Source organism: Solanum verrucosum, unplaced genomic scaffold, assembly GCF_900185275.1.
Source record: "Solanum verrucosum unplaced genomic scaffold, falcon-dt-bn FXZP01000177.1, whole genome shotgun sequence".
Classification (NCBI taxonomy): Eukaryota; Viridiplantae; Streptophyta; class Magnoliopsida; order Solanales; family Solanaceae; genus Solanum; species Solanum verrucosum.
This window is the reverse complement of record NW_026020401.1, coordinates 83,978-97,816: the sequence shown is the minus strand read 5'-3', so window position 1 is coordinate 97,816 and position 13,839 is coordinate 83,978. Positions and strand designations below refer to the sequence as shown.

The 13,839-nt window shown below is 33.3% G+C and overlaps 1 protein-coding gene across 1 annotated transcript; it reads right to left on the bottom strand.

The window, feature by feature from the left end:
• Positions 1-3,108: 3,108 nt before the first annotated feature.
• On the bottom strand, positions 3,109-6,241 carry LOC125839869 (wall-associated receptor kinase 2-like). The gene is made up of 3 exons (XM_049518854.1): positions 5,311-6,241; positions 4,972-5,148; positions 3,109-4,295 (listed from the first exon to the last, which is right to left on the bottom strand). Exons 1-3 carry the CDS (start codon positions 6,239-6,241, stop codon positions 3,109-3,111), a joined length of 2,295 nt encoding a protein of 764 aa, XP_049374811.1.
• Positions 6,242-13,839: the final 7,598 nt, after the last annotated feature.

Genomic DNA, 13,839 nt, shown 5'->3' with positions numbered 1-13,839 from the left:
TATGGTTAATTATTTAATAATAGAACCAAATCAAATAAAATTAAATTTCTTTAGTTTTGATTTTGATTTTTGACCAATCCAAACCGATTTGTCGGGCTGTACATTACGTAAGAAGCCCATTTATATTTTTATCATCTTTCCCTCCAATATTTTTGTGGGAAAATTTTCAAAACAACCTAATGATATGTATAACAAATTTAAAATACAAAAATTGTTAGTATTGATTTATGATGAATACAACTCTTTGGCATTCTAGTTCAAGTACAAAAATAAAGGAAATAAAGGCAGTTGTGAAGTATTTACTAAAATATAAATACAAATTAGTTGTAAATCAAAATGATATTGAAAAATACAATTGCGATGAATACATAAAACATAGAATAAGCTGTATTCAAAATAAATTGTATTTATATTTCAATATCCAGTTTTGTTATATTATTATTTCACTTTAAATTTGCAGAAAGTATTTTTTGGCTCAGTTGTATTTCAATATCATTTTGTATATCAAACGCAAAATGAATACCAATAATTTTGTATTCCCCTTCTTGTGATGTATTCGTCGCAATTATATATATTATGTATTCATAAAAATTATATTGCTTTAGCCAAATAAAATACAAAATATGTCTTACTAAGTTTGTATTTTAAATATCAAGTTGTATTTCAGTATGATTTTTTATTTCAAACGAAAAAATGAATACCAATAAATTTCTGATTGATTCAGTCATGGTAGACAATCATATGTTTTCCCCAAAATCTAAAACCCTAAAAGCAAATTTCGATATTATCAAAATATAAATGTATTAAATATCAAACAAAATAAACATATAAATGAATTTCTAGATTCTACAAAATCTGAAAAATTAAAAGAAAATCACAAAAAAAAATTTGTTTATAAGAATAAAAATCTGAAATACATAAATATTTGATAAATATCTAAACAAAATCACATAAAAATTGAAACATTTGATTGAAAATCCGAAATATATAGAATCCGAAATATACACCATAATCGATGATTTTAAACAGCAAGTCAAAATAATTCCAAATAAATAATGGAAATTACCTTTCCAATCGAGAAATCTCTTGAATTAATAAAGAGATTTCGTTTAACAATCGAGAAAATTTCTTGAATTAAAATATATATTTTGATGAACAATTTGTGAGCACCTTGAAGAAAGAGAATCTGGAAACGTGAAAGGCGAAGAAGGAAGGTTAATGGGTATTGATTTAATTTTTCTTTTCTTTTTAAACGGTTATTGATTTGGAATTTGATCCAATATATGACTGTTTTTATAAATAAAATTAATTTTAAATAATAAAATTTGAATACATATTATTTTCTAAAAATATTGTCATTCTGATATTTTAAATAAATATTTTAAAGTGTTGTTATTTTGACTTAGATTAGATATTATTAATTGCTAATTTCTATTTTTGTTCCCTTCCATATTCCCATTACCATAGATATAAAATAAAGTCTTTGCAAAATTTGAATTTCTAGCCATTGTCATCTCTCTCTCCTCCCCTCCCCTCCTCGTTTCTCGCGATATTATCAAGGTTTTAAGTAGTTTCTTCTCTCCTCTTCTTAGTGCCAAAGTTGTGTTGCTAATATTGATTTGTGATGTTACTTTCTCTGGAGAAGGAGTAGATCTGGAGAACTGTTTGAATTTGCGTCTTCTTTGAGAAAATTCTGCACTGTGAAATCAGTTGCTGTTCTAATTGTTGTTTACTTGAACTTTTTGCCTCTTCACTCAATGCATTGTGAAATAAGTGAATCTGTGATTAATATTGTGAAAGATTTTATTCAGATTTGAATGTCGATCGATTACGGCTTTGATTGCCGTGAACGATGTGTTTTCGCAGTAACAAATTCATTTGATTAAATTTCCAATTGCTAAATTCATCTGAATATGCGGCAAACTCTAGATTGTTCTGGTACATCCAGATACAAACCTACATCTCAAGGTAAACAATCAATTCAATCCTTTCTTTGTTGTACAATTGCCAAATGAGATTCAATTGTTTCTCCTCTTGTCAGTGCTGTTTATTTTATCCTACACTAAATCAATTGTTGAACACTGATTCCTCTTTTCAACGTGTTATAATGTGATATTCTTCCTTCTTATGGAGTGTGTTTGATGAATGCAGGCGCTTATTGGAAGTTTGCATTGAGGCCAATAAGGAAGTTGCTCAAGTCAATGTTGGTACGTTTGCTTGCATTTCACAAATAGATATGCATAATGAGTTTACAACAACGAGCACCTAGAAATTTTTTAATCCTTTATGGGTGTGTTTGGTAGAGATAAACTCATCCTAAGTTATCCCGCGATTTTATCCTAACTAAAAATGGGATAAACTCATCCTGAAATTAATCCTGGATTAGTTATCCCTTATCCCTCGTACCAAACGAGCCCCAACTGTTAAAGCTTGTGACTTTGAGTGGCTGTTTAATTGGATTTATAGACAACCGAAAATGGATGCTAAAGGTGAAACCTAAGCCATTTTGTGAATGCATTTTCAGCCATTGTAATTGGCTAACCAATTGCCGTTAAAGCCTGTAACTTTATCAGCAATGCAAACTAGATATAATCAAGAAGGAAATCCTGGTAAAACAAGAAGAAAATCTTGTCAAAAACCTACAATGAATATGGAGTGACTGGGGTAAATCATGCTAATATAATCCTGACATCTGAAGAACCTGATTCGAAATTTTAGGTACTGATTCTCAAATCCTTAAGATGTTATGAGTTGCGTTTTAAGTCATCATTGTTGGATTCGGTCTTTGGTATTATGAGAGTGGAAACCGAAAAATGAAATAAGCAATGATCTCTACGTACATTACAGTTTTTATCAATAATGGGCAAGTTTGGCTTCAAATAAAATTTATGCACAGTTTATATGCAATATGCAACAAAAAAAAACACTTATCATCATAAGATCCTCTATATATAATCTGTGAAGATCTCCAATACTGTATCTTAAAGAAAAATCTAATTGATAGGAAAAAGGAAAGCAACTTTCATTAGAACATTCAATATGGAAGAAACATAGATATGGGACAGTAAGAGGCAGTATAATGCCATTATTAGTGGAGCAAATTTTGGATCAACTTGGACTGTATGTAGGATGCATTATACGAGAACTATCTGAATTGGGGGTATTTTCATAGGAGTTAATGGGAACTGTGTAAAGATCTGATCTTTCATCCTGATCATATTCTTCCTGTTCATGTTGACTAGACGAAGAGATTCCGGTTACCTTCCTCAAACCTTCAAGTTCAATAGACACATCCTTCATTGTAGGCCTATCTTCTCCATGCGGCTGAAGGCAGTTCTTCACCAGCTCAGCCATCTTTTGGAGTTGCTCAAGACTCCCTTCCCGCAAAACACGATGATCAATAATATGAAACAAGCTATTCGAGTTCATGGACAACACAAAAAAATCGGCCAAATTCTTGTTCTCTTCACTTCTAGCTCTAATAATAGGTTTCAACCCTGTCAAAAGTTCTGCCAGAAGTACTCCAAAGCTGTAAACATCACTTTTCTCCGTCAGTTGACTCGTGCGAGAATATTCTGGATCCAAATAACCTGATGTCCCTAGAACCAATGTAGCCACATGTGTCTGATCTAGAGGAATTAACCTTGATGCTCCAAAATCTGCCACCTTAGCTGTGTAAATATTATCCAACAATATGTTGGCAGACTTAACGTCTCTATGAATGATAGGCATGGACGCAAATGAATGAAGATAAGCAAGTGTAGTGGCTATCTCTGCTGCAATTCTCAAACGGTTTTGCCAAGTTAACCAACCCGCTCCACGTTGGTTGTGAATGTGCTCGTACAGATTTCCTTCAGAGACATACTCATAAACCAATAAAGGAACTTCATCTTCCAAACAACACCCAAAGAACTTCACCACATTTCGATGGTTGATTTGAGTGAGAATAAGCACCTCATTGATAAATTGCTCAATTTGACTCTCATCCACAGTTCTAGATTTCTTAATGGCAACTATGCGAGTATCACGTAGCACACCTCTATATACAATCCCATTTCCACCATGACCAAGAATTCTGTCATTGGCATAATTATTTGTAGCTTTCTTGAGCTCCTCAGCTGTAAAAATTCTTGTTGCTTCCACAGCGCCCTCTTTTGTGGATATTCTTTCCTTCAATAGTAAACCACCGTTTTGTTGGAAAAACTTCTCCCTGGCTTGAATCAACTTTCTTTTCTTGATGCAAAAGTAGAGCAATGTTATCACAACCACTAGGGAGATTGACCCAACTCCAGTACCTGTGTAAGTAGTAGAGTTGAACTTTTATTGCCTATTTCAACTAAGCTAAAACAAAAGCTCAGGATTGTACACTTTCATTTTACTGTTGAATTTACATGCTAACATATTGGTGTTCCTAGAGGCTGTTTCAAACATATGAAAAGCAAGTTCTGTATTATTCAAACATAGTCTGGAATCTGGAATTTCTGTAAAAAATAAAATTGAGTTGTTCTTGGTCATAGATCATAATAATCATATATACGAAATATTGGAGTTTTCCCACATTCATGTTCATAATAAAAAAATACATAAGAATATGTGAAAACAAAAGTACTGTTTTGTCACTTATGTGGTGCGGATATGATGTACTGTTATATAAGAGAAAAATGTAATATTCAAATTTTGGATAAATAAAGTAACTATCAGTGAGCAAAAAATAGTTTGAAATAGACTTCCAAGCTTCCCAGACATTTTCTAGCATATAAATTATTATTTCCTCTATCCCAGTTTTATGTGATATTCTCTGTGTATGAAAGAATGTCATTTTTATATGATTAGAAAAAATTGAACTTTAAATTTATCATTTTACTCTTAATGAGATTGTCTCTTTCCAAAACTTTGTGCCTGGTCAAACAACATGAGATAAAATGGAAGGGAGGGAGTATTGCGGTTATGAAAATTTTCCAAGATATTTACCTAGAGAGAACTTCGTCCATAGGGACTGATGATCAGAGTAGGGAGGAATACAACTACGACCATCCTTTTTGCCATCATCGGTATATCCATCGGGGCAAGAACAATAGAAACTCCCTGGGGTGTTTGTGCAGTTCTTTTCACACGTATTGGCGCTTGGATCAGAACATTCATCAACATCTGGAAAAACCAAATAAGTAGAACACTGGTATAACTTATATCAAAGCATTTCAATTGATCAAATGGAGAATTAAGCAGACTTCATTGGTGTAAAAGGTTTGCCTTGATCTTTTCCATTTATGAAATATGAATTGCCCTGAAAAACTGTGTTAATCGTCCTACCTTGGCAGCCTGCAGTGAGATATGGATTGCCCTGAAAACCTGGTTTACAGCTGCAGCGGTAGCCACCAAAACCAGCATCTGAATCAACACACTCGCTATTTTCCTTGCAAGCATAATCCTTGCCATCTTGCGCTTGTGTGCATGTGAAATCCCCGATAGCCCAGTCGAGCACAATGGGCACACTAGCCATAATACTCTTATAAAAGGTAGTAACATTACTTACATCCTCTAGGCCCCTGAAATGGAATCGATCTACCTCGCCTAGAAATGCATACCCACATTGATTAAAATCCCAAACATCCGTGTGGTTTCGTGTGCTAGAAATAATTGGTGTAAAATTTTTAAAGCCCCTGGGCAAATGCACCTGATTGCAGCCATTACCCATGCATTTACCGTCAATCACGTCGTTCGAGCTGGTACAGCTGGTGGAGCAGTTATACCCAAAGTTTGGGCCCGTGATGAGGGCATTGTCATCGCAACCGACCAAGATAAACATGTTCCTTGCAGAGAAACTATAGGGATAACTTGAGCCCCCCAAATACATCCAATTGAGATTTTCACGGTACATAGATCCATTTTCATTATAACATCTCCAAGCGATGGCATTCTCGACGCGCAATTCAGCATCAGAGATGTCGTACACCTCAATGCTTCCTATTAAAGGTTTCTGAGTACCATCAGTCGAAACGTTGCAGATAACCTCGAACCCTGAGTTAATGGCGCAATCTGAGCCAATACCAAATGGGTATGGAACTGTTACGTTCCCGCACCTCTTACGGCATCCTGGTTTTGTTGTATTTGCAGCTTTGATGCTGGTGCTACTAGTCGTGTTTTGGGCTGGGGCTAATGTCAGTAGTAGTAGTAGCAGCAGCACACAAGCGTAAAAGGAAGTAATTTGGCAAGGAAGCAAATTCATGTGTTTTAGGTCCATGGTTTTTGAGAATTTCCAAAATGATGCAAACTCTAGTTTGAGAGTACAACTGACTCATAAGATTTTTCATATTAATAAAATGCAACGATTTGGGGTCAATCATGCCCAACAGGTAATGAATAATGCCTTAAACAATGATTCAGAAGAGTCAAGAGGGACAGTAGTATTTGCCGGGGTTGATTGCTGTCAAGATATTCTCAAAGGTAAGAACAAGTATCATGTATTCTAGCTTTATTTTTAAAACTGTTTTGGTTAAATTTAGGGATGCATCGGTCCAGTTTTATGTCCTCACTAAACCGATGATCAAACCAACAAGATATTTATTATTTATTATTGATTTTTTATCTTTAATGGTTTGATTTATGGTTTATATATATATATATATGTATGATGTTTATAAAATTGAAATAGTAGCAAGTGCAACACAAATAGTATTAGGATAAAATAAAAAAGTGTTTTTCAGCACTGAATTTAAAGTTAGAAAGACAAAAATTACAAGTCCATCGGTTCTAAATCACTTTTATCTCTTTCCAAAAATCATTCAACTATTTTATTTATTTACAGAAAAAAAAATTAAAAATTAATAATAAACTAACTTGTACATCTGGGCAAAAATTTATAAGAAGCAATTCTGTCACTATTATTCTCTAGCGTGTACATAAACTCATTGACGTAGATAATCTAACCATTTGCACTTGTAAGGTCATCGGAAGAGACTGGTTCAACATAGGTCATGCACGCTTCAATATGGATCGTGTACACCGTCTGTGCTTGAAAAACTATTAAGTAGACGTTTGGTCAGAGCAATTTTGAGATTCAAATTACATATTCAAATGAAATTTTAACTTTAAATCAAAGTCAAACGATGTCTAAGAAAAGGATTGACGGACCAATCCTATACAAGGAAAGCAAAGGAATGAGGGTCAACTCATTAGGCATTTAAGCTTATAAAAAATTTAACAAATGCTTTTCCAAACACTGTTTGCTTGGAAACCAGTTTTAGGATAAAGTTTAGAAAAAATTATTCTGAATAAAAATATAAAGGTATAGTAGTTTATGTACATCTGGATCACTTTTCTTTTCGGTGGGATCTATGTCACGTATGCACTGGGGTATTATGTAGGTCTGTGGTAAAACATAGTATAATTTTTTGTCCCAAACTTAGATTGACAAGAGGTTAATTTTGTTGGAATCTGAACTCCAAGACCTTTATAGATTGCAAATATGTTCATTTCAAGTCAAATAACATAGAGATTATTAGAAATACTTCCCGTAATTAAACTTTAATTTCAACTAGAATTTTTGTTTCTAGGCTGCCATGGCCTCTAACTTTAGTCTTAACACTTCAAGTAGTAGACTTAATATAAGTGTTCCTTGGTTCAATTACCCATTTGCAACTACTCTCCCAACATCTCAACAACGGGTGACATAAAGTTATAAGATTAACCTTGTAAATTCTTGACGACCTAATTTAAATACTCTGAACATTTGGTGTGTTACATCATAATTAGACTATTGGTAGGAAACATTTCGAATTCTATTTTCTAGACAAAATGGATGAATCTATATTAACTAGAGTTAATTGAAATCTCATAAAGGTCTGATGGTTCAGCTTCATTCTCTTCATCTCAACGTTGACTAGACCAAGAGTTCCTAGTAAACTTCTCAGACCTTTAAGTTCACCAACCACTTCCTTCATTGTAGGCCATGCGAGCAGAATTTGTTCTTCACTAGCTCACCCATCTTTTGAATCAAGACTCCTTACTGTAAAACACGACGATCAAGAATTTGAAATAAAAAACTCTTATTTATGGACAAAACAAAAAGAGAGACCAAATTCACGTCCTCTTCGTGATAGAAGTAGTAGATGTGAACTTTTACAATTAATTTGAAGTTTACATTGATTGTGATAGAATACTTCCATTCAAAATAAATTTGTTGTATATAATTAGTTAATTAGTATACATAAAGTTTATTGTGGAGCTATGTATATACATTTAGTCCATGTATTCTATTGTAATTGATTAAAGTATACTTCGACAGTGATGAATTACCTTCATTCAAAAGGATTAAGATATGTATAACCAGGTTATGTATATTTAAACTCGACTGTATAACTAATTTATACTATATACATTTGATAGATGTATACGTTTATAATTAATTTGAAGTATACATCATTGTGATAGAGTACTTTCCTTTAAAAGGAATTTGTGGTATATAATTACTTTATGTATACATAAAGTCTACTTCATAGCTAATTTATATACACATATAGTATATGTATATACTATTATAGTTGATTAAAGTATACATCGACAATGATAGATTCGTGTTCATTCAAAATATTTTTGATATGTATAATTAGGTTATGTAAACATAAAGTCAACTGCATAGCTAATTTATATATACATATAGTAGATGTATACTTTTATAATTAATTTGAATTATACATCGATTGTGCTAGAGTATTTTCATTTAGAAGGAATTTGCGATATATACTTAATTTATGTATACAAAGTCTACTGTATAACTAATTTATAGAGGACATTTATGTTTTTTTTTTTGAGAAACTACATAATTAAACATACTCCAGTACTATATATATATATATATATATATATATATATCATCTGTACTTTCAAAACATTACATAATCTTACTACTAATTAAGAGTTTCCTACCATATATTAAGAAAGATACACCAAAATACATGCAGTTTTTGCTACCAGGTATACTAAAGTAGGAAGAGAGGCGAGTGAGATGGGGAGGGAGGCGAGCTAGAGTTGTTATGTATCCCAGATACATGTGAATCACACTAGATACATGTACCTGTCGGTGTGATTTGTATGTATTTGGTATCCGAATACATAGGAGAGTAGCGAACGAGATTCGTTATGTATCCTAGATACATACGAATTCACTTGGATACCGTGTATCTATAACAAATTACACCTAATTTTGACCCATGTATCCCGAGTTACATGTATCTGAATGCAACGAAATATGATAAATTTTGTAATATTATAAACTAGAATGTATCTAAGTAACTAGCTCCTAAACAAGTGGGATGTTTGTAAGTTTCATATTTCACCCAAGCCCAAGAGAAAGGATTTCATGTTTTGAGCGTACTGTAATTTACAATTACATGCCTCCAACACTAGAAGGAAGAAAACGAAAAGAGAACCACTCAAAAGAAAAGAAAAAATTAAAATTGAGAAGAAAGGAACTTACATAATTAATACATCCATTATGAAGTTAAGAAACATAGGGATGGGGAGAATAACTTTATGTTACTAATTATAACGTACAACCTTATATTATTAATAATTGAATTAATTAAAACTGTGGAAAGATCTAATAATTTTTCCTCATTCTCTTCAAGTCCATGTTGATTAGACCAAACGTTCCTAGCCTATATATAAAAGTTACGTACATTGACAAAATGCAGACATTCATGGGCAGAGGCGTATTCAGGATTTATAGATAATGGGTGCACTATTACAAAAAGGTGGATCTAAGACATAAGTTTGACCGGTTAGATTCTTTTACTGAAAACCATTAAAAATTTTAAAATCATAGGTCCAAAATTAACTTTTATTTATCCAAACCAGTTACAAAATCTTAGAAAGAAAACTAAAACAAGATAGATAAAAAATTCAAATTTCTAACCTCACCTAGAGAGGTGCACCCAATCATCATCGTACTACATTATATGATACTTCGAGTCTGGGTTCACGCACCTATATTTAAATATTTTTAAAAAATATAACACTACTATATATGATTTCGGGAGGGGACCATGGGTTCACGTGAACCCGGTGACCCCCTCCTGTATACGCCCCTGTTCATGGGGTAGTTTGATATGACGGATTAAGGTAGATAAAGATATTTTGAAAGTATAGATAATGAAACATAATAATCTTCGGACTAATTAATATCTATAATCAAATACGAGACAAAATAATCTCACATTTCTTATCTTAAAATTGTTATTCTTATCCTACCAATCAAACAAAGCCAAGACTTATAATGTCTAAGGGGCACGGTTCATATATTGCCTTGTTGACTCGTGATTTGAAAACAAGATTTTAGGTGTTTTTCAAATTTCAAATTTTCATAATAAAACACTGATTTTTAAATAAAATAAACACAAAAATTGAAAAATTCTCATAATCAAATGAATACAACAATCTCGGGTGGCAATTGAATTGCCGCTAATAATTATGAAGGGGACCCAATTTTTATCATCTTTCCCTCCAATTTTTTGTTTCCTTCAATGTTCCCATTTGAAATTTTATAGGGAATAGAAACTATAATTCCCAATTTCCCATCTCTCTCAATCCATGGAGGAAGTACCATTGCCATTCTCTTTGCACGAGCTCATCACTGTGTAAAGATTATTTGCAGGCGATAGTATTGAAGGTTTTACTTTCTTCTCTCTCCTTTTTTTAGTGCCAAAAATCTGTTGATTTGTGATGTTACTTTCTCTTCCTAATTGCTGACCCAGGGGAAGGGTTAGATCTGGGTAACTGTTTGATTTTGCGTCTCCTATGAGAAAATTCTGCACTGTGAAATCAATTGCGGTTGTATAGTTGTTTACTTGAACATTTCGCCTCTTCACCCAATGCTTTGATTGCTGTGGATATGTGATTGTCAAACTAATATTAAACTGGATGAGGTGAACTTTAATCATTGAGTATTTTAGTGAATCGTATGTTTTTGTAGAGCATGAAAACTGTTGAGCTAAAGTGTAAAGGGCAAAAGTTAGTTACAAGTTTGTTAATAAGTAGTTACAGAAGTTAGTTATGATTAACTGTAGTTAGGTAACTTAACTAGTCTGATTAGTTAGTTGATTCACACCTTTATATAGTGATGTTTAGGTATCATTGTAAACTACTATTGCAATCATGATGAACTGAATGAAACTTCACTTTTCTCTCTTCTTCTTAGCTTATTGTTTTCTCATTCATTCACCATTATTGGTGCTTAACATGGTATCAGAGCTTAAGGTGTTACTCAATTGATTGTGTTAGCTTTCAGTGTAGTAGAAGACTTGAGGTACTGTATTGTCCTAGAAGCTAGTGAAGATCACAATTGTAGCTGCAGTTTATCATGCCGACTGATTCTTCAACCAGTGGTGCAGTTCAAGGAGGAACTACAATGGTGGATTCTCATCACCCTCTCTTCCTGCAATCGTGTGATACTCCAGGTAGTTCTCTGGTCTCTATTCAACTGTCTGGATATGAGAATTATTCATTATGGAGATATATGAAGATAGGTCTTCTAGGTAAGGGGAAGATAGGATTTATTGATGGAAAATGTAGTAAGGATAATTCAATGCATCTCTACATGATCTATGGGAAAAATGCAATGCTATAGTGCTATCATGGATAATGATCTAGGATTTGGAGGTCCAGGTGCCACATCGTTCAAGTTAGATAAATAGGTCGGTTGTACAATTTGGGTTATTATCCTTTTTGATTTTTATAAACAAATCGATCAAACATGCATGTTAGTAATATTTTTCTTTTAGATATTCTGTGATTAGAGATAACTAAACAATTCAATTTTTTTTTTAGGAATCAAAGGCCTTATTCACTTAGACTTTGAGGAAAAAAGAATGTTTTTCACATTAAAATTTGAGCTTGGATAAACTATTTTATAGTGTTAACTGAAAATATTCATATTCCATTGACTTTGTGTTGTTGCAGATATATAGTAGAGAGAATAAAATTGTAGTTTCAACCTAATCATCTTACTTAGCAAGAATGTCGGTAATAATATTCATCATTTTAAAACTTATATTTTTTTAAAAACTACTATTTATTACATTCTTAATAATATTTATCAATAATTAGTGAAAGTTAAAAAAATTAAGAATTAACTACGGTGAAAAGGAGTAAATTTGAATTAATAAAGTATAGTAAATAAATAAGAATGAATGGAAGAAAAAAAACTAAATCCCTTCACACATTAATAAAAAAAAAAAAGACAAAAAAGAAAAGAAAAAAAAAGCTTCACTGCGCGCACAAAAAAATAATGCTAGCAGCGAGATTCGAACTCGCATTGCGAGTATGGCATATCATGCCCTTCGCCACTTGAACCATTCATCACTTTGTTCAGTGGGTGGCAAAGTTAATATATATTAAAATCTGATACATATATACATATATATACAAAGATTTTTCCGAAATCACTGGGTGCTGTGGCACCCCCACACGTACCCTTAGATCCGCCCCTGACTGAGTGGAATAGTCTATGCTAGCAGTGCTCAACAAGTATGGACTGATTTAAGAGAGAGATTTGACAAAGTTGATGGCTCTAGAATCTTCTATCTGCATAAGGAGATTGCCACACTGCAACAAGGACTTATGTCTGTTTCTAGCTATTTTTCCAGACTCAAGGAGTTGTGGATGGAATATGACTCATTGATGCCCTATCCTGGTTGTGCTTGTGAGAGTTCTAAGACCTATGTAGAGCACTTTGAGTACCAGAGACAGATGCAATTTCTCTTAGGACTAAATGAATCTTATAATCAGTCTAGAAGTCAGATTATGATGCTTGATCCAGCACTAGGTGTAAACAAAGCTTATTCTTTTGTAATGGCTGAAGAAAGTCAGAGAATCCTTGGTAAATCTAATACAACAGGAAGTGATCACCCTGTTTCTGCTAATGCTGGTGGGATGAATGAGGCTATGGCCTTTTTTAGTAGTGGTAAAGGACACATGCCAAGATCAGGATCTACTTCACAGTCAGGGTCTAATCCTCCTATTGGAGCTGGTTTTTGATCTAATCAGAAACGATTTAACAACAATATCACTTTTTACTGTGATTACTGTAACTGGAAGGGTCACATTAGAGCTACTTGTTACAAATTGTATGGATATCTTGCTGATTGGAAAGGTAAAAGGAGAAACAATGCTAGTCCTATCTCAGCTAATCTTGCAGGATTCAACAATGCTCCTGGACTGCTTATGCATCATCAGAATGCCTCAACATGGAATAGTCAAGGAGCAACTAATGATTCTAGTTCCTCTAAGATTCCAACTACTGGATCTTCTGGTGTCTCCTCTCATCAACAGTAGTAGTTTCACCCTCATTTCTCTCCACAGCAGTACATGTATCTCTTGCAACTGATAGAGCCAGATAATGCAAAGAGTAATTGTGATACTACTACTACTGCTCATGCATCAGGTATGATGATTTGTCCTTCTCTCATTCCTGATGCTGACAAATGGATCATTGATACATGAGCATCCAAACACATAATACACAATTTGAGTATGTTAACACAATATAGTTCCTTAGATAGAGATCTTTGTGACAAAGTACATCTACCTACTGGTAGCCTTGCACATGTCAGTCACATTGGGTCTTCTCGAGTGTTAGGTGGAGCAGAGATCTCAAATGTGCTACACATTCTTGAATTTCACTATAATCTTCTATCAATATCCAAGTTAACAAGGGAACTAAATTGTTGTGCTATCTTTTATCCTCATTGTGTTTTTCAGGACCTCTCAAGTGGGAATGTCAGGGGGACTGGCACACTGGAGAATGATCTGTACGTGGTTCATGTTGATACTCAGTTGAAGACT